Source organism: Felis catus, chromosome A3, assembly GCF_018350175.1.
Source record: "Felis catus isolate Fca126 chromosome A3, F.catus_Fca126_mat1.0, whole genome shotgun sequence".
NCBI lineage: Eukaryota > Metazoa > Chordata > Mammalia > Carnivora > Felidae > Felis > Felis catus.
Genome location: NC_058370.1, coordinates 18,819,143 through 18,842,437, shown reverse-complemented (window position 1 = coordinate 18,842,437; position 23,295 = coordinate 18,819,143). Strand labels below are relative to the sequence as shown.

The following is a 23,295-nucleotide window of genomic DNA, read 5'->3' as shown; positions in this document are numbered from 1 at the left end:
ATATGGAAGAGATGAATCACTGGGTTCTACTCCTGAAGCCACGAGTACACTGTCTGTTACTAACTTGAATTTAAATTAAAAAAAAAAAAGAAAGAAAATGAGAAAATTCACAAATACTTGGGGACTAAACAGTATGCTCTTGAACAATCATCGGGTGAAACAGGAAATCAGAAGGGAAATTTAAGAACATCCTGAGACAACTGAAAACAACATGCCAATCATACAAACAGACCAACATACATAACATACCAAAAACTTAACGGGATGCAGCAAATCCGTGCTAAGAGGGAAATCGGTCCCTGTGCATTCTTGCACCTCTAACTGCCCCAAGCCTCAGGTCCAGCTGACAGGCTGGCTGTGCGTGGAGGTGGCCCAGGAGGGTGTGCGCTGTGTCCCCATCCCCCAGGGACAGGAAAGGATTCTGCAGGTCCTCCCAGACCACCCAAGTCTGCTGGCCCCAGCTCTCTAGCGGCCCCTTGCACCTCCCCGCACCACGCTCTCTCCTGGAACTGGGCGGCCCTGATTCTCATCCGAGAGGCTCTCCGCTGTTGGCCCCTACTGTGCGGCTGGAGGGACCCAGCACCCTTATTCTAGGGCGCTGCCCATCGGCCACGCCTGGCTGCGGGCTACCTGGGAGCCCACTATAGCAGCACATTTAGGGTTGGGAAGCAGGGCAGCTCTCCTCCAGGACGTTAGAGGTTCTTGGGTCTCATGAATGTTGACGCAGTGACCGAGGTGGATCATCTATCTCGTGCAGGGTTATAAAAATATACCCGCGAAGAAAAATGGCAGCCAAGTGAAATCGACTTGAACGTGCTACGAGATCCATGACAACGCATCTGGAAGGTATAGAACGCTGAGTGGCACGGAGGCAGTTTGAAGAGTTCTGCACATCGGTTCTGGTAGTAATGAAGTTCTGAGAGGAAAGGAAAGACCTCAAATGCCCTCGGTGATGTTCTTGGCACAACACAACGTATCTCCTGCAAGAATTTCCCCGAACTTTTGGAAGTGGGGTGCAGATGAAGCGTGTGGGAGGCAAGGTGATTTCTCGGAAACACCTGGAGCTGTGAGGAGCAGGGTTCAGACGCCGTTGGGCCACGGCCCGTTGTAGTGAAGGCGGCATTCAGTGGGATGGACGGCCCTGTGTCCAAATTTGAACTTCTCTTGCATTTTAAGTTTCTTTACCACATGGTAAGTGTCATAGGAATATTTTTCTGAAGAGCTTCAAAGTGAAACTATAGATGCTTTCTTTCTTTGTCTTGAAAATCCAAAAAAAGATCATCATCTGAGAGAAATTAGGAACATTTCAAAGCCGCCTGGGACACAGTGGATAAATTATGCCAAAAACCAATTCCTAAGGACTTCAAAGTTGAAAAGTATTTCTTTCAGAAGAAAGGAAATTCTGAAATAAAGTAAATGGCGGCGATTCAGATTATGCATTTCTTCGGCTTTGTTAGAGGAAAAGTATTAAATTAGTATCTGTTCTAAGGGATAGGTTCCCGGTTTATCCGATTTAAATTTATACTTTCCTAGAAGCGATCATGACAAAGTGAAACAAATTTCTGAACTGCCCTGTTCGGATGGAACAAAATAACAAAAAGAAAAGGTCAAACATGTGCAAGGCTTGTGCAGACTGGGAGCACTCTGGAGCCCTCATTCCTCCAAACCCCCCGTTCTGTTGGGACTGCATCGGGCTAATTGATCTTGGCGGCTTGTTGATTTGACATGGTCTTGACCGCCCTGCTCCTTGGTCCTAGCTACCATGTAGGGCAGTGCAGAAAGCTGATCTTCTACTCTTAGTGGCCTAGAAATCCACCTTTTCTGCCCTCTCAGGAGAGAGGTTCTGGCTTTGATGGCTGCTGACTGGGACAAATCACAGCAGCAAAGGTTTCCCGAGTCCTCACTACTTCCAGCCTCGGAAGCAACCTGAGTACATTAGCTCATTCGGTCTTCAAGCAACCCTTAGGGAAGGGATGATTAGCCTCACTTCCTGGGTCAAGAAAACAAGGCTCAGAGAGGTATAGTGACTTGCCCAAGATCACACAGCAAGGAAGACTCAAATCCAGGGCCCTTGACACCAAAGCCAGTGTAATCACTATGTTATTTGTAACCAAAGGGATGAAGTCCCTGTGACACCATGGATTTCTCTGCATCCACTGGGATTAAAAAAAATGCAGTACTACTTTAATCTCATATTTAGGCCATTTCAGGAAGTATGCTGTGTTTTATATACATTTTAGGATGATTACACATTCGAGTACAGTTCTGAAGCCCCCTGCTGAGTAGGGCTGACTGTCCTCTCTGTTGGTGGGATGACACAAAAGACAAACATGAGAGGGAAATATTATGAAACAATTCCTCATTAAAAAGTAAATTTCCCAGGACGCCTGGGTGGCTCAGCCCGTTAAAGCATCCGACTCTGATTTCGGCTCAGGTCATGATCTCATGGCTCGTGGGACAGAGCCCCGCATTGGGCTCTGTGCTGAGAGTGTGGAGCCGGCTTGAGATCCTCTCTCTCTCCTCTCTTTCTGCCCCCCCCCCCCGCTCTCTCTCTCTCAATAAATGTAAACAAACAAACAAACAAACAAATAAATACATTTCCTTTGCTAAACAAACTGTGGGATATTTATACAATGGAATACTACTCCACAATGAAAAGTATGGATTCGTGTAGCAGCATGGATGAGTCCCAAACGCCTTATGCTGGGCAAATTAAGCCAGACACAAAAGAGGACATAGTGTACGATTTTTATTTACATGCAATTCTAGAAAAGGTAAACCTGGTGTATTCTTTTGCTGTAGCTGCCACAGACAAAGTGGCTGAAACAACAGAAGCTTACTTTCATACAGTGCTGGAGGCCAGAAGTCAGAGATCAAGTTTTGGGGAGGGCTGGTTTCTTCTGAGGTCTCTCTCCTTCCCTTGGAGATGGCTGTCTTCTCCCTGTGTCTTCACATGGTCTTTCCTCCCATGTGTGTGCATATCTGTGTCCTAATCTCTTCTTTTTAAAAAAATATTTTAAAATGTTTATTTATTTATTTGCTTGTTTATTTGTTTACTTATTGACAGCACACATGAGAGAGAGAGAGAGAGAGAGAGAGAGAGAGCACAAGTAGGGTAGGGGCAGAGAGAAAGGGAGAGAGAGAGAATCCCAAGCAGGCTCCACACTCTCAGTGCAGAGCTGGACTCAGGGCTCAAACTCACGAACTGTGAGATCATGACCTGAGCCGAAATCAAGAGTCGGATGTTCAATGGACTGAGCCACCCATGAGCCTCTCCTAATCTCTTCTTAGAAGGACACCAGCCATACTGGATTAGGGCCCACCCATGTGACCGAATTTTAACTTAATTACCTCTTCAGAAGACCTGTCTCCAAATACAGTCACATCCTGTGGTCTGGGGGTCTTACTGTACACTTAAGACTTCCACATTTCATTGTATGTCAATTTCACCTGGAAGAAAGTCAGGAACAAGTACCAGACCCTAGTGAGCGATTTGCATGCACAGTGTTTAGGGGTGAAATATAGTGATGTCTGCAAATTGCTTTTGAACTGATTGATGGGTGAAGAGATGGATAGATACAGCGGCATGTTAACAACTGTAGTATCTAGGCGGTGGGTTTATATGGTATTCACGGTACAATTCTCTCAACATTTCTGTATGCCTGAAGTTTTTCATCATAGGACGTTGGGCGGAAATATTTTTAAAAATAACATTTCCATTGCAAAATGTTAGTCAGACATTTCTCTTAAAGCTTCTTCAGTGCTAGATCAAGTCCACCCATAGAGAGAACCACCACAACCCCATGCCGCGTCACTGGTAGGTCATTGGTGTTTTTAGCCCCTATATGCCGGTGTCTGGAGGGAAGGGGAGGAAGACAATTCAGAGAGAAGCTTGAGGATGCTAGGAAATTCCAGGGACTGGCTAAGGTGTCAGAGGAAACTGAGGCGCAGCGTTGTGTAAGCTTTGTTGTTTGGAATCCAGGGCAGACCATGATCTGTTTTTTTAAGCCACGATGGAGTAATTAAGCTGTGGTGGATGTTGGGGGGGGGCATATGAATGATAACGAGTTGGTAGCACACAGTAGGCTCACAAGTGCTGAATGAATATCTGAATGAAATTGGAAAGTGGCCTTCTAAGCACATGGCCCTCAGGAGATAGTGAAGTCGCCTGTCTGGTGGAAGGGAGTCTGTCCCTGCCTCTGCCCTGGCCCACCTCTGGCCTGGCCTGAGTTACCTCGAGAAATGGGCCCAGGAGAGGCGGCCTGGTCTCTGGGTTCCTGGACAGCCTGGGTGAGGGCGCTTTGCCACATTCTTAGGAGAGAGCACATCCAAAACAATTTCTTTTTCTAAAAACTCAGTGCTAACATGTTCCAGATGTCCATTTGTTATATAATGGGGTTTGTTTTAATAGCGTCAACTTCCAGATGTGCAGCCTGGAATCAAGAAGCCCATTGGCCCCCTGAGGACACCACGGGCCAAGCTGAGAGCTGCCCGGGGAGGGGGGGAGAGGCAGACGTACGTGCAGAACCTGGCACGAGAGAAGAGCTGGGGGTGCCTTCCCGCCTACTGGGCCACTCACCTGCCCAGTGGCTGCCCCCGACGGGGGACTGGGCAGGGTGGTCCAGCCCTGTCCCTGAACAGGGCCTCCCGGGGGACAATCACGGAAAGACAGCCTGAGGGGTGTGTGCCTTGGGATCCGGGGTGCACCAGAGCTGCTGGGTGATCCTGGTTGGGTCCCTCGGCTTTGCGGAGCCTCTCTGTCCTCAGACGTAAAGTGGGTCAGCACCACCGCACCCTCAGGGTCAGGGGGGAGGACAAGGTTTGGTGAGGGGCACAGAGGAGATACTGGGAAGCCTTGGGCCTTTCCTCAGAGTGGAAGGACCAGGCCCTTGTAATCCAGCATCCCGTGTCCCCCTGCCCCGGCTTTCCCACCAAGCCAGGAAGCCCCTGGACGGCACCGGTGATATTTTCCCTGGAAGGCTGGAGAAGTGCCATTCGTGGAGCAGTCACCACCGTGCCCCCCCTCTCCCCACCCCCCGCCCCGGGGCTTGTTTCATGGCCTTACAGTTATTCTTTTGTTTGCCGCGGGGTGACGCCCAGAGGTGTAAGTTTGGCCCTCTGGAGCCTTGCTGAGCCCATCACTCCCTCCTGTACAAGATGGCCCTTGAGTGCCAGAAGACAGCAACCCTGTCTCCCAAACCTTCTGCTCTTGGGTGGCTGCAGCTATAACATTTGAGGGATTGAGGTTTGAGTGCCCCAAGAAGGGGTGACCCAGACCCCTGACAAGAAAGATCACAGAACCTTGATGTAGTCATAGGAAGCACACACGCCTGTATCCACAACAGAAAAACTCACTGCCGTGAAAGACAATCACCCCCAAATTAGTCCATGCAAATAATGCGATTCCAATAAAATTCCAATCAAACGGGGGGGGGGGGTGGGATAATATAGAACAGAAATGGAAAATGAGTATAGAATAATAATTGCTGTGGACTGAATGTCTGTGTCCCCCGAATTCATATGTTGGCATCCTAACCCCAATGTGATGGTATCAGGAGGGGAAGCCTTGGGGAGGTGACTGGATCCGGGGGCAGAGCCCGCTGGCACGGGATTAGAGCCCTCGTGGAAGGGACCCGGAGAGCTCGCTCACCCCACTTCTGCCATGTGAGGACACAGCGGGAAGCCGGCGGTCCGCCACCTGGAAGAGGGCCTTGCCTAGAACCCAGTCGTGCTGGCATCCTGATCTCAGACCGTGAGAAACACAGTGCTGGTGTTTATACACCACCCGGTCTGTGGTCCTTGGTTACAGCAGGCCAAACGGAGACGGTCGCGGTACCTCTGCCAGTGAAGACCAGTAAGGGGGGCACCGACCCTGCCAGCTGTTCAAGCACGTGGTAAAACTCCAGTGCTTCACACAGTTTGCGCCCTGCAGCACTTGCATAGCAGAGAGAGAAACGGCCCACCAAACTGGAAGTCTGGAGACGGACCCGTCCACAGAGGACGGTGTGGGATGTGGGAAGAAAATGCATTTCAGGGGGCGCCTGGGTGGCTCAGTCGGTTAAGCAGCCTTCTCTTGATTTTTGCCCAGGTCGTGACCTCGCGGTTTGTGGGTTCGAGCCCCGTGCTTGGGAATCTCTCTCTCTCTCTCTCTCTCTTTCTCTGCCGACTCTTTTGCACCCTCTCTCTCAAAGTAAATAGATAAACATTAAAAAAAAAAAACCAACGCATTTCAAACCAAAGCCAATGGGAAGTGTTGGCTGGTTCCCTTCAGGGAAAAGGACTTACCTGGGGCAGTGTGGAGAGTGAGAGAGGAGGGCTTGGTTTTCACGTTGTCTCTTTCAGGACTGTGACTTCTCCAACACTAGAAAAGGTGTATTACCTTTTGTTTAAGGTCAACATATTTTTATGTCAGTTACGTGTTTTCTAGAGCTCTTGATTCCTTTCGGTATTTTTCTTTGTACATCTCTGTATTTAAGCGAAACCTAATACATGTTACCACATTAACAATAAAAATAAATAAATAAAAATGTTACCACACTAAGCTGCTGGTAGTCATTATCTCGGGGAGGTGGGTTCAGGAGAGGGCTTTACCTTCTGAGTCAGATCTTTCTAGGACCATCGGATTACTTCTTCTCATCCTCCTCGCCTCATATTCTTGCCCTCTTCCTCTTCCCCCTCCTACTTCTCCTTTTCTGTCTCTCTTTTTTGTTTAGGTTGCAAGTACGACTTTAAAAACTGAAAAGATGAGGAATTTTGAACAAAATAAACAAACCAGTGCAGGAATGATGGATTACTCACTGAATGGGACTGGACAACTGGCTAACAATTTGGAAAAAGTAAAGTTAGATTCCTGCCATACACCAGAGTAAACCTAGATGGCTTACAGATTTACGTGCTAGAAGTTAAACCATAAAGAATCCTAATGCCTAGAGGCACCTGGTGGCTCATTGGTTAAGTGTCTGACTTTGGCTCAGGTCATGATCTCATGGTTTGTGGGTTCAAGCCCCACATCAGGCTCTGTGCTGACAGCTCAGAGCCTGGAGCCTGTTTGGGATTCTGTGTCTCCCTCTCTCTCTTCCCCTCCCCTGTTTGTGCTCCCTCTTTCTTTCTCTCTATGAAATAATAAACTAAAAAAATCCTAATACCTGTTCAATTTTACAATAAGCAACGTTTTTCTAAGAAAATGTCAAATGAACAGATTGGTGGATTGGACAACAAAAATATATAAGGCTCCTTTCCATCAAAGCAAAATAAAATTAAGGTCAAACTGCACAGAGAGAGAGAGAGAGAGAGAGAGAGAGAGAGAGAGAGAGAGAGAAGGAGGGAGGGAGGGAGGGAAATGACAGACAAGATATCTATGTAACAAAGAATCAAGAATTTCAATATACAAAGACCTCCTACAAAAATTCCTGCCCATAATTTTTTTTCTTCCAAGCCAAGAAGAGAAGGGAATTTGACCACAGTGCAAAGCTGAGTTTCCTAGCACAAGCTGCAGGTGGGGCGGGTGGGGCTGAGCCAGAGGGTTCAGAATGGGAGCGAATAGCTCCATGGGGCAGCTCCAGGGCCAGGGCTGGGTGCCCTCCATGTGGCAGGGGTTCCCCAGTCTCCCTGGCATCCACAGGCCCATCTGGTGCCAGCTTCTCCAGCCCAGCCTGACACACGCCACGCCCCGGCGCATCTAACACTTCCCATTCCTTCACACACATCAGGCGCTTCCCATTCCCATGACTTGTGTAAATGCTCATCTCCTGCCTGGTTCACCCTCTCTCATCTTTAACCAGAAAAAAAAAAAAAATCCAACTGCTCTTTGAAAGCTCAGCTCAAATGTCCCTTGTTCTGCAAAACCATCTTGGAGCCACCTGTGCCCCAAGGAACCCCCCTCAGGCTCCTGCAGGGCCTGCCCAGTCCTCTGTCTGCCCAACCACACTTTCTGCCTACCTGTCCTCATCCCCCGCTGGGCTCTTCTTCTGGGTCTTTCTAGACAGGGCTCTCGGTGGGCTCTCAGTGGGCTCCCTCTGGGCCGCTCCAGGTCTGGCAGGGAGCCGGCATTCAACCCATCAACAATGCACAAATGAATTGTACCGCGAGTGACAGGGCAGAGCACTTGAACTGCCTACTCCCCACACTTGGCTGGTTGAACTTCGTTATTTTCTAAAACAGTACAATTCTATTAACAGTAAGGATACAAGGTATTTGACTGCCATGCAATTATGAGAGATATGTGAGAAGAGAGGCACCAAGTTACAGTAAGAGCAAAAGCTAGAAACCCACCAAGGGGCAGTGGTAGCTGAATGCACCTGAACTTCTGAAAGCCACTGCTGAGTCTGACAGTAACGGCCTCATACCAGGCTCGGTGCCAGGCATGCCCTGGCCTTGAGATACCCCAGGGAAGAGGAAGAGCTACGAGAATGACATTCCTGGCTTTGTGGTGACACCGTGAAGGTGTTTGCAGGTTGCAGATGCAGGGAAGAGCCCCCAGCAGAAGGGTCCTGGGACTGTCGGGACCCACCTCTGGAGGGTGTCCCTAGACTGAATCCTCTTGAGTTAGAAAACGGGACTGTCCTCACTGGGGGTTCGCCAGCAGAAGACGTGGCTCTGAGGTGGAGGGAGAGAGTGGGGCACCGGGCAGCAGGGCCAGGACCATGAGGGAGGAAAGGGACCAAAGGGAGGAGGGGAGTCACAGAAGCGTCAGATGGATTGGGTGTGGGCTCCACCCTCCTCCCTGTGGCCAGAGCAGCGGGCGCTCCCCTGGCTCCACCAGGCCCAGAGACAGCTCGTGCAGAGCAGAGGCGGCTGTGGACTCCAGGAGGAGGTATGCCTCCGTCTGGGCTTGGAGCACTGTCACAGGGGCTCCAATGAACACAGGGCTCAGGAAGGTCTGTTCTCAAAGCCACCCAGCTAGCGACAGAGCCAGGATTCAATGTCACATCTTTCTAATTCCAGAGCCTGACCTTTCTTTCACTCTGCTAAAAAAAGCGAGGCCACTGGCACAAGGCAGCCGTGGAACCCCGGGGCCGGAGCTGGGCCTCAGTCTGGGTCAGTGTAGCACCAGGGCCAGGGTTAGAACCATGGGTCACCCTGGGGCCAGTCCCAGGCGAGGGCGGGGAACCACTGCCTTCCTGGGCTCCGTGCAGCCGGCAGAGGACAGCATCTGGGGGTTATGGCAAGGCCTGCCGGGCCCCCGCGCCCTCGCCCTCAGCCCCGGCCCCGCCTGACCTTCCTACCCAGAAGCGAGGAACTGGCCTGGCCCCGGTCCTGGGGAAGGCTGCAGCTGCTCCCAAAGCCCCGGTCCCAGCAGACAAAGGCGCTTTCTTTCCCAGCACAAGGTCTTGATTGCGTGTTGCCCTGGATCCAAAAGTTCCTATGAAGTAAGTGGTTCCCGGCCAGGGTGTGTGTGCGTGTGTGTGTGTGTGTGTGTGTGTGTGTACATGGGTGTACGGGTGTGCTGGGCCCAAGGGAGCTGGGTTGTCAGCGTGGTCAAGCCCTCTCCCTGCCTCCTGGGTCTGGCTTGGTATTTCTCCATACGCATCCTTTGCACACGTCTTTCGCTGTGTATTCCATGTGCACATGTGTGGGGTGGGGCCATATGTGGGAGCATGTTTGAGCACGTCTCTGCAGCTGTGTGTGTGACCGCCTCAGTGTATGTACCTGTGCAAACGTCTGTGCACGCCAGCGTGCCTCCCTACGTGCTTGCATCCCTGTGTGACCCAGTCTGCACCCAAGCGCTTTGGGGGTGTGTGTATGTCTCGCATGTGAGTCTACATGAGACACCTGGGACCGGACCTCCTCCCGCCGCTGCCTCTGGCTGTGCCTCCTCATCCTCCCCCTTCCCTGGCTGTGGCTCCACAGTGTGCGAGGCCTCCTGAGGTAGCCCCCTTCCTTCTCCCCTCCCCTCGCCCCCGCCCCGCCTCTGCATTCGTCTGGGAACAACCTGGCCCCTTTCAGCTCTGGGAGGAAGACAGGTTTGTGCAGCTTGGCTTGGCCCATACACTTTCCAAAAGTTCCCTGGCTCCCAGCCGATTCTTTATAAAAAGGCTCACAGGGAATCGCCTAACAGGAAGGTGGGGACTCACGAGGGGGCTCAGGACCCCCGCTCCTACCCCCAAGATGAAATGGGAGCATCAGTCAGCTGAGCCTCAGCTAGAGAGGGGGCCCTAGGTCCTGAGGGTGAGCTTGGTCTGAGGACACTCCACTCTCAAGGGAGGGACACAGCAACTCAGGCTCCCATGCCCAGGCTGGCAGAGCAGGGAGGGACTGGGCACAGAGAAGGCGAGGCCCACAGAGGTGCCCCAGGCCATTTAGGGAGCTGAGCCCCTCCCAGGCATCCTGCTGGCCGTGCCCCTAGGGACCCTTCTGTGGGCATCCCTGGGTCTGCCTGCCTTCAGGGAGGTGGGTGCTGCTGCCAGTCTCTCGCGGCCTCAGAGGGAGGTCTGAGGCCGCCCACCCCTTGCTCCTGGCCCACAGAGCCTCTGGACCCAATCACAAAGTCAGTCTTTGCACAGTGCTGGTGTCTTAGGGTGGGTTTTACCCGGCAGCCACCTGGCTTGGGCTGGTTTCTCCCAGCCCCACCAAAGCACAGGGGTGGGGGCTTCTGCCCTGCTCTCCCTGCACTGAGAACTGATATGGGGGGCACCACCCTCTAATGGCACGGGGGTCCTGGAGGCCCTAGGGTGTTGGAAGGAGGGTTGCTCAATGGGGTAAGATCTGATCCCGAGTGAAGTTCAGGACACAGGTAGCAGCCGCTCTCCCTGTCTTTCCGGGGGGGTTGGGGGGGGATGGGGGGGAGGGGACACGTGAGCTGGTGCTGAAAGAGGGCCACAGTCACAGGGGGAAGGGCAGGCCCGGGCCACCCAGAAGAGCTCCCAGAAGCGTGCAGTGTAGATTCGGCTCCAGGAGGCTCCTGGGTCCTGGAGTTGGACAGGGAGCACTTGAGGAGGCTGGTCCTTTTGTCCTGTCCCCACGCTCCCCAGCCCCCAGCAGTCCACCTTCTCTTACCTGTCACTCTTCCAGGCCAGGGTCTGCTTTGGGAACTCAGAAGCCAGGCAGAGTCTCGTCCCTGAGAACTGAGCACAGACGGGCTGACTGGCTTATTGCCAAAGGGAGGGTGGCACCAAGGATACAGGGGTAACTAATAAAAACAAGGTCAGGGTTTTGAGAACACTGTGCAACCACTGTTGACTCTGCAGAGGAAGTACCACTTTGGGTGGATGTTTTATGTCTTTTCAGACCTGCTCCTTTTTAGTCCTGCTGGGGTGGCTGGGTCGGTGGAGTCCAGGCAGTGGAACATGGCCCCTGTCCCTTGGGCTTGTTTTGGGGTGCTGGGTTTTGCACTGAGAGCGCTCGGCCTGCCTCTCCATGCCCTTCCTGCAGGGGAGGCTAACTATCTCCTACTCGTCTGGGGAAGGGAAGGAAGTGGCTGCAGGGGCTCAGTCGGCAAGACTGCCTGCTCCAGGGCCACCGTCACTGTCCTCCACCCCTCTGTCTCTGTCTCTCTCAGATGCACACCAACACTAGGACTCCTGGAGTCAAGGCCTTGTTCCTTAAATGCATATACTCTGCTTCCTGATGGGGACATTTGACAAGGGACTGAGTCAGAGTAGGAGGGTCCTCCAACCTGGGGAGCCCAGGGGCCCCAGGGGCTGGGGTCAGGGCCTTCCTCAGGCCCCTGTGACCTACCTGACAGGACTGCACGTGTCCCCTCGCCACTCCCCAAAGGCATTCACCCGGGCCTTGGCAGCCCCTCTGGCTCTTTGCTGGCCTGGAAAGTTTGGGATCTGTGAATGGAAAAGCCCGGATCAGAGCTGGAGTGGGGATGGGAGTGAGGGGGGTGGGTGGGAGCGGTGTCTAGAGTTTTCCTAGTCTGGCCTCCTCTTGGTCAGAGCCAGGAAAGAGGCTTAACACCTCAGCAGCCCTGAGTCACTGCCTGCCCTGCTCGACCTGGGCCCCGCCAGCCCCTGCCTTCCTGTTAGCCTCCCCCGACTCACACCTGCAAGGTGGCCCTTGGTGGTATCCCCCACTCTTGGGAAGTACCTGAGGGATCTTGGGGACTCCCAATGTGCTGGGGATAGAGAAATGTGGGGCCCAAGTGTCATCTTGAGTGGGTGATACAACAGGCACATACACCCCACAAGACCAGACTCAAGGGGCCTAATAATTTGCCTAAGGAGGTTTTGCCAAGCTGCTTCAACCCGGCCTCTTTTCTGCTCCCGGCAAGTGCCCAGCACCTCCCCCACGTGGGGCCGCAGCGTCTCCCTGGACCCCCCCCCCCCCGCCAGGTGGAGAGCCCCTCTGGGAGGGAGATGCTAGCTGCCAGGATTGCACTGACCGGCACTCCCGAGCTTTTCCTTGTGTCCTGAGAGCCGGCGGGACTCCCCAGTGGGAGACAGGACAGTCCCCTCCCTTAAAACACATCCCGATTCTGTATTCTCCCAGGTCACCTGCTGGTTGTGTCAGGAACCTGCCAATGCCCACGGCTCTGCAACCACTCAAGAAGCAAACTATGTGCTCTGTGCGTCCTGGATCCAATCTGCAGACAGATACTTGCTCAGTGGATTTCGTTTTTTTGAAAACTGAACTTACCGCATACGTTGAAAAGTCCATCTTCTATTGAAAAAAACACTCAGGGTATTGGGGAACACAGAGCCCGCCTTCCCGCATGGCATCACTGGTTGTCGCCGGTCGAAGCTGTCCCTTTTAGTCGGGGCATGATCCCCTCCATTTCCTATTGCCTTATATTTGGCCCCTGTCCCTCACATGTGTCGTCTGCCTTGCCCGGTAGGTGTGGGAGTCTACAAACACTGCCAGACTTTGAGAAGCAAGCCCACGGGCCACTGATGCCTCCCCAGATGGACACAGACCATTGCTTAGTTGTGTTCGGGCACGGCTGTCCAGGCAGGGGCAAAGCCCACAGCTCTGCATTTTGCCTGTCACAATGGAAACCACACTGAGCTGCTCTGGTCACCCAAAGGGGATGGAGGTGACTGTGGCTTGACCTGTTCTTGATGCACCCTTGGCACATCTTTAAAAATCCTTTCTAGGGGCGCCTGGGTGGCGCAGTCGGTTAAGCGTCCGACTTCGGCTCGGGTCACGATCTCGCCGTCCGTGAGTTCGAGCCCCGCGTCAGGCTCTGGGCTGATGGCTCAGAGCCTGGAGCCTGTTTCCGATTCTGTGTCTCCCTCTCTCTCTGCCCCTCCCCTGTTCATGCTCTGTCTCTCTCTGTCCCAAAAAAATAAATAAACGTTTAAAAAAAAAATCCTTTCTACAGGGGCACCTGGGTGGCTCAGTCAGGTAAGCGTCTGACTCTTGGTTTCGGCTCAGGTCATGATCTCATGGTTTGTGAGTTTGAGCTCTGCATTAGGCTCTGGCTGACAGTGCGGGGCCTGCTTGGGATTCTGTCTCCCTGTCTCTCTCTGCCCCTCCCCTACTTGCTCTCTACCTCTCTCTCTCAAAAATAAACAAATCTTAAAAAAAGATCTTAAAAAAAATCCTTTCTATAATTTTGCCCACTAGGATAGGTGTCACATTGACTAGGCTGTAGTTCCTGGATCGCCCACCTTCCTTTCCTGAAAATGTCAGCACTTCCTCCCTCTTGTCTCCCACACCTCTGCCGCCACCCACGACTGCTGGGATGCAGCGACGGCCATCCCATTACAGATCCTTTTGGCTCCCGTGCGTGCATAATCCCACCACTGGCCGGCAGGAGATGTCTAGCAGATGCAGCTGTTCCTTCAGTCCGTCCTGTCCTCCCAAAAGGAGGTCCCCAACAGCAGAATGGTGTCTGATCTGCCTCCCCCCAAGCCCAGCCTCACTTGGTGCACAGCAGGAGAGGCTGGAAGTCCCCAGGCAGTGGCCGAGGGCCCACCAGAGGTCAATCAAATGAGGGTGGAGCTGGCCTCGGTTGGGGCCCGAGGAGGGAGGGAGGGGCCTGCTGCCCTGAGCTGCAGGTGTCGGAGGGGGAGGGATGGAAACTCATAGCTGCATCGACCGGGTCTCCTCCGCTCTTTTCTGGGTTCCTCTGAACTCTGCTTCCAGGATGTGGCTGCAGTCGCCTGGGCCAGGGGAACCCCCCCCCCCCCGCCCACCCCCCCGGCTGCCAGGGCTGCTACTGCTGCCCTGCGCTCTGCGCTCCCACGTCTGGCCTTCCCGTTGCCTGGCTCCGGGTGGGAGTGAGGCCAGTGCAGGCTCACCCCGCCAGGCCTGTCTTCCTGGGAGGCCTCCCTTCCAGCCACTCTGCAGGTAGACAGCGCACCGCCACCAGCCACGGACCGGACCCGGGTTGCCGGCCCCTCCCCCAGGCACAGACGGTGTTGCCTCCTGGTCCTTAAACCCACGTCCTGTGTTTCACTCGGGCTGTGCCCTCCTGCCTTTTCTGGGTCCTCTCTCTAAACACTGCCTCTTCTCCCACAGCGTCTAATCCGTCCTCGGGCTCTCCTGAGCGTGGGGGCAGGGCAGTCCCAACTTTTCCTCCAAAGTGACAGTGCGCCCTGGGGGCTTGGAGGTGGCCCCTCAGGAGGCAGGCCCTCGTCCAGGGCTACTTTGAAGCCTGCTTTATCTTCACAGGTGTCACTCTTATAATGTGCGTGCAAAAACACGGTCAAATAAATATAAGAAGACTTTAAATGACTTACTTTCTGCACTGAATCTATGAATAAAACCGATGCTCTAGGCCAGGGGTCTGCGAACTATTTCTGTGAAGGGCCAGATAATAAACATTTTCGGTGTTGCAGACCACTCTGCTCGTGTGGTGCACAAGCAGCCACAGATGGTACGTTCAGGAGCAGGTGTGGCTACGCTCCAATAAAACTTAACTTATGGTCTCTGAAATTTGGATTGGGTATGATTTTCACGTCAGGAAATATTCTTCTTCTTTTGGTTTTTCCATTATTTAAAACGTAATGTCCACTCTTGGCTCGTGGGCTATACAAAAACGGACGGGGGCTGTGCTCTGTGGACTCCACGCTGCCATCAGACCCACCTCTAAATTCCAGCTGAAGGCAGGTGGCAGCCTCCCTGAGCCCTGTCCTCATGTGGAGGACACGTTTGGGGATGAGCTCCTGCATGTCAAGGCCTGGCACAGTGGGCAGAGCAGAGGAAATGGGCACCCGGGGGCCGTGCCGGAGCCGCCCTGGGGGGAAGGTCACGGCCAGGGCCTGGTGGGCATGGAAAGAGCGGTGCTGCCTCCCCCTTCCCAGGCGGCTCGTGCTGCACCCAGCACACGAATGGTGGGCGATCGTTGAACACCCTGGGGAGAGGGGGGAGCACACCAGAAAGCTGGATCAAAGCTCTCCCAGTTGGGTTTCTGGTCCTGCTTACTCAAACCTTGTAGCAGAAATTAGGCTCCAGCCTTCAGAGATGGTCTGCTGTCTGGGAGGCTGGTTTCCCTGTCATTTGCGAGATCCCCCTCCTCTCGGTCCCGGCCAACTTCCCTCCGGCCCTTCTGGCTGAGAAGTTACACAGACCCCTGCCACTTCTTTCTAAGACTGGACGCTGCTTCTCGCATGGCCCCTTAGGCCTGGGCCTGGTGTGTCTGAGCACCAAGAATGAGACTCCAAGAATGACCCTAGCCTAGCACAGCAGGATGGGAAGGAAACAGCCCCCCCCCCCCCACCAGTTACCCTGCTCAGGGCAGCTGGCCCCCCAGCCCCTTCCCCTGCTCACCATTCCTATCACCCTATTTCCCAAAGCTGCACCAGAAGGCAGTTTGCTTCATGCCCAGACTAGATGCCCATGCTGATCCCCTGGTTGGCTAATGGCTTTGCAATCTGTCTTTCTGGGTCCCCAAATCCCAGCTCTTGTCGTTTACAGGTTGGGTGCCTGGACAAGTTATTTTACCTCTCTGGGCCTCAGTTCTCTCATCTGTAAAATGGGGACTTTTGAGTGACTGAGGGGATGGAGGGGATGGCCATAAAGCACTTAGAACAAGCTCTAACTAGAGGAGGTGCCTGCTAAATAAATGTGCACTGTTACATTGAGTGAGGTTATCAGAGAAGATACAGGATGCCTAGTTAAAGTTGAATGCCATATAAAAGTTTTTTGTGTAATTATGTACCAAATACTGCTTGGAATATACTTATACCAAGAGAATTAGTTTATCTGAAATTAAAACTAACTGGGTGTCATTTTCTCCCCTCCATCTGGCAAGTCTATACTGAAGGAGGCCCCAGAGATCCAGGAGGACCTTGGGACTGAGCAAGACCTTCCTTATCCCTGATCTGATTACCCTCCTTCCAGGGGACAGGAGACTGGTGCTCCTCCCCTCACCGGCTACTCAAAAGCGGTAAAGATACATGACTCATATGCAAGCATACTTTTCAGCACCCGACACTGGTCATTTTGATCAATCCTTTAGGTTGTGAGGTACAATTAGCCCTGTTCTACAGATGAGGAAACGGAGGCTTGGAGAAGGTAGGGATGTGCCCCTCCCCCTGACCCCAGAAGCCCCATCTCTCTTCCCTCTGCCCCCCTCTCTCCAGCCTAGTTCCTTGTCCTTGGGCCTCGGGCAAGTGCTGAGCCAGAAATCCGACAACGGGACTGTCTCGGCAGCGTTAGCTTCAGGCACACCCAAACTGATCCCACGAACACCTTCCTCGCAGGAACTGTACTCGGCTCACCCCACATACCCCCTCGAGTCTGGATCATGAGGGTGGCCCCAGAACTGGCCACCCAGGCAGCATGCACCAAGGTCCTGAGCACCTGCCCTCATGCTTCTGTACCTCAGAGACTGGGTTTTGAGAAGCCACGGTCTGGAACCCAAGGTGCTGGTCACTGGGCTGGGTGAACCCCACTACTGACCTAAGAGACCATCCTTCTGTGGTTTCCAGACCAGACAAATGAACAGTAATTCTTGCAAGAAACCATTTTAAGGAATTCACTATAAATGAATCAAGCATAAAGTTTTCCAGAGGGTGTGGCCACAACTGTTCCGTTTTCCTCGGTGCCAATTTTTCCTGAGAGTCACTCAGTCAGATCTGGTCTCTGAGGCAGAGGGGGTCCCAGGCTGGCATCACAAAGGCTGGCCTGTTCCAACCTCAGGCTGGAGGGACGGAGAGGTTAGCCCCGGCTCTGCTGTGATTGATGACACAGCTTTGCTGTCTTCCAGTGGCTTTCATTAGGCACACCGGATGCCAGCGCCCTCTACCCAGTAACCAAGACGCTCTGAAGACAAATGAGGTCACTTATGGCAAACACACACAAAACACTGCAACACTAGCCCAACGTACTAAACTAATTGCACTCCTCTGCCCTCACAGAAGCAGACTCTACTGGGGCAGCCTCAGGGGTTAAGAGTGAAACCAAGACTATTTATTACTTATTCTGCATAAATTATTCCTCTTCCCAGAAGAATGGCTCCCCCCCCCCCCCCCCCGTCTGGACTGGAGGGCTGCAAAGACTGGAATACACCCTGACTTGGAAAACCACAGCAGAGGACTCTGGGGTCTCAGAGAACAATGCCTCACCCATTCTCCAGGCTCTTCAGCCGCCATCCGTCGGCCCCTAGTGGTGACCCAGCAAGGGCGAAACTGGTGGGTGTCGGGCTGTGTGGCCAGGGCTTCAGCACTTTCCTGCCAGTCTCCTCGACAACTTCGGACACAGTCCTTCTGGGGCTTGAGAAGAAAGCTAAGGGCCGCCAAATTCTTAACAAGCCTTAAGAATTCTGAGGCACTCCTGTGTTTTGGGGCCTGTTCCGATCCCACAGTGGTTCCACCGCCCCCACCCCCCACCCCGAGGTCCCAGGTATGTGATTTGAGGCGGGGCTTCTAGAAAGTGGCGCAGTTGAGGCGTCGGCGGGAGCGTGGAGCGGCTGGAGCGTTCGGGCCCCAGGTCCGGGAAGCAGGGACTCTACTGCTCTCCCTTCTACGGCACGTGTTTTAACCAGGTGTGCCAGTGGGTCAAGAGATAAGGCAAATCAACCCCCGTGAATGGATATTTAACAAGCCCCCAGTAGCGTGCCCAGAACAAAGTGGGCACTCGGAAAGACCGTGGACTGCTGTGTGCAGATGATGTATTTATACAAGGCCCAGGCAGCAAGAGACATCCAAGTGCCACTGAATTTGACTTTTAAAATTGTTTTTTTTTTTTTTTTTTTTTTAAATCCAGGATCAAGACCACAGACAATTTATTATGTAAGACACGGGGTGAAGAATGACCAAGGAAAGTTATGGCTGTGAGTGACATGGAATTTAGATGAAAAGGCTCAAGTTTGCTGAAGAGAGTTTAAATTTGGCTTTTGCTCTTGGAAACGTCAAAATAATCATAAGAAGCACTTATGCCTTACAGAGCAAATAATCCACAGAGTGTCATTTTCATTTTGCAAACAGGGACACAATAGCAGTCAAATATAAGCCTAAACACCCAGAGAGTTAAACATACAGGTTCGGTAAGATATAACAAGGGGTTTAGCATGCTGGTGGGTTTTTAAATCAAATCCATATTGAACCCTGTGACCTACTGGAGGTTCTAAGTGGAACCTAGGGAAAGCAGCTTTTCCATACAAAACAACAACGAGGACAACAAAGGAAACCCAGGCTCTGCTGGATGTCTATAATACTCATTTGCAGTAAGGCTTTCAAGATACATGAATTTTTATAGCATTTGTATTTTAAGGATTTAGGGCAAATACATTTTTTTTCTACTTGATAAAAAGAAAATTAGTACTTAAAAGGTTCAAAAATATATCGATTGAGTGATTTTTTTTTACATAAATAAATTATATTGATTTTTAGGATTTAACAGCTGAAAAAACCCTTTCTGCTTCCACTGGAGGCAAAACTGAACAAAATGTTAGTTAAATAGAGAGCAGCATTTCTAAGAAATCTGTTGTCAGCATTATCGACCATCTACGCTACAAAGATGTCATTAAATAGGATTTGTTCAATCAACGGATTCTTTCTTCTTATGCGATCGGTTACAGAATTTCTGATTTTTATCTCTGATTCATAACTCCACCGTTCGAAGATACATCTTATTTTTTTCTTCGGTCACAATTTAACAGACTTCTTTGAGATGCTCATTTTAACATTTACATAATTTATAATCCCAAATGTATAAAAGACAATGACAAAAGCATCATAAATAAATAATGCAAACTGAAATAGTTATGTCAAACTTTTGGACCTTCTGATAAATTAGCAAAACTGTAACAGGAAAAGTAAAAAATACAGTAAATTGTGGCAACACCAAGTGAAACTGGTACCAATAGCACTTCCAATGTCTCCGACGGCCCCCGCACGGGCCCTGTGCCCCCCGAGTCCTGAACCACGAGCTTATTTCCAGTCTCAGAGCATGACCGGCCCTCTGGAGTGCGGGACACAAGTGGGAGGGGAACGCAGGCAGGGTAAGCGCCACTCAGGCAGGTGCTTCCCGAGTGAGAAGGGAAAACGATGTTAATTTGCAACAGTCTCGACTAACCTGATCTGGAATCTGGGTCCAACTGTGTAATGGAAACCGAATAGAGAAAAAAAAATGGGAGAGAAGAAACAAACTTTCACAGTCGTTTTATAAAGGTGGCACACACCAGTTCGGACAACCTCAAATAATTTGACGAAGGGACCTAGCGAAGTGTAAAAGTGTTGAGTGACTATATCCTCGAAGGCTCCAGAAAGAGCCCTACTCTTGGTGAAGGGGAGCACAAAGTAAAAACTTGTGAGGGCCTGGTGGTGGCCGCAGCGATTCTTGGGAGCGAGGTGAGCAGTGTCCAGCCCCACAGAGGACGAGCCCCTCACCCGCCCCCACTGCCGGCAACAACCCCAGTGTGTAAAGCTTTTCCATACTGAGAACGATCTTTACGTGGGGGAGACGGCATACATATGTATAAAATAATGCCTCGTCAGTATTCCTTCTTGCCGCAGGTGTCTGAAAAACCATTAAGGGGGATGTCCTGTTACTACCAGTAAGGTTTTTGCTTTCTAAAGAAATGAATATATGCATTTTCAACCATTAGTTATATACTTCTGTCTACACTACTCATTTAGTCCTCATGATAAAATAGGGAAATATCTTAACTAAAAAATACGCACGAGCACTTCCTTCTGTGCTTTTTGGTTTCCCCATTAGATTCTTCCCATTCAACACAGCTCACGGAAAAAAGAGCTCCTGTCTCTGTTCTTTGGCCCTTTGATGGTAAATCCCTAGACAGCTTTCTTTTGCCACTGTCCCTCCTCAGGTGAGTGGGAACTTGGAAGAGAAGGGGGGGAGGGTGTGTCACCACATACTGTATTAGCTACGGTTGCTGGAATGAACAACTGGGTAACAGAATGAGAATTCTGTGCCTCCTACACTAGGTCGACGACACTCAGCTAATGAAGTGGCAAGACCCTGCAACTATTAACATCTGTGACCACAGTTCTCAGAAAATTAGGTAGGTAATATTACTTATGGAAACACAGGTTCTTATGAAGGTGGAGTGAGGGAAGTAACAAACCTTTATGGGATAAGAAACTTACAAGTCACAATCATTTCTTAAATGAAACAGTTCTAATTGGTGTCACTGTTGGAGTCTTTGAGGCCCCCTTCCCTGGCCTGTGCCACATGTCCTCTCTCTGGAGGGACGGGGGCCCTGGGTTCGGGGCAGTTCTGATCGCCGCCTGGCTCCTTTTCGGACCCGGGAGCAGGCTCTGGGTTGGGGTTCAGGCTGTCCCCTTTTGTTTTCTTCTTCTTCCGCTTCTGGCTCTCCAGACCTACTGCTTCAGAGTGTCTGGCCTGCTGCATCGCCGGCAGAGCCATGCCCATGCCCGGGGACAGAAACATGGATGGGTAAATGAGTCCAGGAGACACTCCTGGGATGAGAAAGGGGTTAAAAGCCACAGGACTACTGGTAGTTATTGCAGGTTCGGACTGATCAGAAAACGGACCAGGACCAGGCTTGTCTTCAGCTAATGTGTCCGTTTTTACATCATGGCTACTCGGCTTGTCTTCTACAGTCTTTTCGGTCGGTGCTGTGCCACTTTTTGTTGTGCTTGACAGAGGCGCTGGAGCGGTGTTGGTGCAGGCAGTGGCCATGGGTGCGTTGAGGAGTCCCCCGACACCGAACATCTGGGGCACTGCGGCCATTCCCGGCAGCATCATGGGCAGCATACTCAAGGTGCTTTTGACCTCTTCGCCCGTGGGCATCGTGGCGAAGCCGGCCGGGAACCCCACCAGGCCCGTGAGGGGGATGCCTGGCAGATTTCTCATGTTCTGGAGTCCTACCAGGTCCATCCCAGCGATCAGTCCGTTCATGAACAGTGGCCCCATCCCCGAGGGAGAGTCCGCCACGATGGCAGGGGTCTTCAGGAGCTCGCTCCGAGGCCGCCTCCCCCTCCTGCGGGGGCCCGCATCTCGAAGAACAGGCTCGGCCAGGGTGTGATTGAACTTGTTTTCTGGGAGAAATCCCTGCAAAAGGACAAAGAGATGCCGAAGGTTACTGGAGGGCAGGATGGGCTGGGGATGAAGACCAGGGTTCTGCACTGGGCCAGACTGCCCCTGTTCCGCCAAGGACCCGAGTGGGAGCCCCCTGCCTACCTGCCTCGACGGCTCTCTAGCCTAGGTGTGCTTGGGAGGCCAAGGTCGTTGGCTTGGGAGGCCGAGAGCCAGCCACCACCAGCACACGACAGCAGCGTCCACTCCCTGGAGGAGCTCGTCAGAGAGCTGGGAACTGGAGCCCAGCTAAGGACACCCAGGTCTTAGGCGAGACTTACAGCTGCAAGGCCTTGACCAAAGCGAGCGTTCATCTTCCTTGTGACACAGGAAGCTTTTTAATGGAAGCAACAAAGCAGAGTAGGGGAGACAGAGTTTTGCAGGAGATGGACCTGAATTTTGGTCCCAGCTCTGTAACTAGCTGTGGGAGTCGGGCCACCTCAGTTAGACTCGCAGAGTGTGAGTGAGAAAGGACCATGACATCTTTCTGGCCTTACCGGAGGCGAAGTGTGCAACACATTACCCGACCCACAGGAACAAGTGCTTACTGGAGGGGTGCCAGTGACCGCACACACCTCACTCCCTGTGGGTCACAAGTTCCTGCAGGACAACTCTGTCACCAAACAGGGTGTCTACATGTTTGCTGAGGAGACGAGGGCATTCTTAATGTGGCTGGGGAAACACATCATAGTGACTGATGTTCTGGTTTCCCTCAAGGGAGGCAGTCTAGTTTCCCTCTCATCGGAGGGCCGTGCTCTGGTTTTCCCAGCTGGTGGAGAACTCCGGGGCTAAGTACCACGTGGCCCGCCATCCAGCTCTGCTGCACGTGGGTCACCCAGCACCACGCATGCTCTGCTACCGCCGTGCGGACGATTTACTATGGGGAATCAGGGAACCTGCTACTCCAACGGCATCAGTGAGTGGTAGGCCACACGGCGGACAAAGCACCAGCCTGGCAGCGGGCTTGCTGCAGCCACATGCGCTCCTTCCTTCGTGACCGTGGTTCAGGGGCTCTGGGGGGCGACGAGGATGTACCAGAGCCTGCCAGAGAGCCCACTCTGCCAGAGCTTCCCGTCTGGTTGCAGAGAGAGAATTAAACAAACCGCTGCAATTACAGCGTACCTAACTCTGAATCTGTTCCCAAAGCAGCACGAATAATCCCCATAGCAAGAGAAAGGGAGAGATTTCTCTCAGGACCCTCTGCGTGGAACCCCTGCGTCACCCGGGAAACCACACCTTTCCCTCTTTCTACTGCCTCCCGCTCCTCCCTGCTGTCATTGAGCTCATGGAGGCGGTGCGTGTCCACAGGCTCAAAGGCACGTTGGGACAACTGCCGTTGAGCAGTCTCAATCTTTGTGGAGAAGAGCATGGAGAAAAAGCCCTTCCCTGTGGTCCCTGGAAGTCCTCTCTCCTTTCTGAGCCATTGAAGGAAAGCAGCCTTAACTGCCTGGGCTTCTCCTCGTGGGTCCTGTTACAAAGCTGGTGTGATTCTGCCACCTTCTCTTTGATCACAGCAACGATGAAGCTAAAGATGTTGAGTGGCCATTAGGGATCTGTCACAGTGGGTTTGCACTGGGGACGCAGGTCACCATCAGGGCTGGAATGTGGAAGCCGGGACAGGCCCCAGCACAGCAGCATGACGTGGGAGGGCCCAACAGTGAGGCCCCCGTGCCGATGCTGGAGGAGCCCACGCTTCTCTACGGCTGACTCTGCTGCCTTCTCAGGATGCTCAGCCGTTTGTATGCACTCCTTCCCTTCCTGCAAGTCTGCAGTGGGGAGTGGGGACCTGATAAGACACAGTTGATACTCCACCAGTCTACTCTGAGGCTCAGATGCAGGGCCCCAGCTGCAGTCCTTAATGGAGCATACTTGGAGTGAGAAGGCAGGGACAGATCGCACCAA

At 52.5% G+C, this 23,295-nt stretch overlaps 1 protein-coding gene and 1 long non-coding RNA gene across 10 annotated transcripts in view; both read right to left on the bottom strand.

Moving 5' to 3' along the window:
* On the bottom strand, positions 1 to 12,227 carry LOC109497997. 3 transcript variants are annotated; one of them, XR_006595178.1, is made up of 5 exons: positions 11,677 to 12,227; positions 10,996 to 11,063; positions 6,286 to 6,361; positions 3,352 to 3,450; positions 1 to 1,402 (listed from the first exon to the last, which is right to left on the bottom strand). It is a non-coding gene; the product is annotated as an uncharacterized LOC109497997 (long non-coding RNA). The 3 variants fall into 3 exon arrangements; XR_006595177.1 differs by lacking the exons at positions 10,996 to 11,063; positions 11,677 to 12,227 and adding exons at positions 6,592 to 6,735; positions 7,939 to 8,536; XR_002740967.2 differs by lacking the exons at positions 10,996 to 11,063; positions 11,677 to 12,227 and adding an exon at positions 7,939 to 8,536.
* A 5,871-nt stretch (positions 12,228 to 18,098) lies between these two features.
* CHD6 (chromodomain helicase DNA binding protein 6) overlaps positions 18,099 to 23,295 on the bottom strand; it is a 205,477-nt gene continuing 200,280 nt past the window's right edge. For all 7 annotated transcript variants that reach the window (XM_023251244.2, XM_023251248.2, XM_023251247.2 and 4 more), the window contains one exon: positions 18,099 to 21,369. In XM_023251244.2, coding sequence (XP_023107012.1) covers positions 20,473 to 21,369 — 897 coding nt within the window. In that variant the 3' untranslated portion in view covers positions 18,099 to 20,472. The remainder of the gene's footprint in view (positions 21,370 to 23,295) is intronic.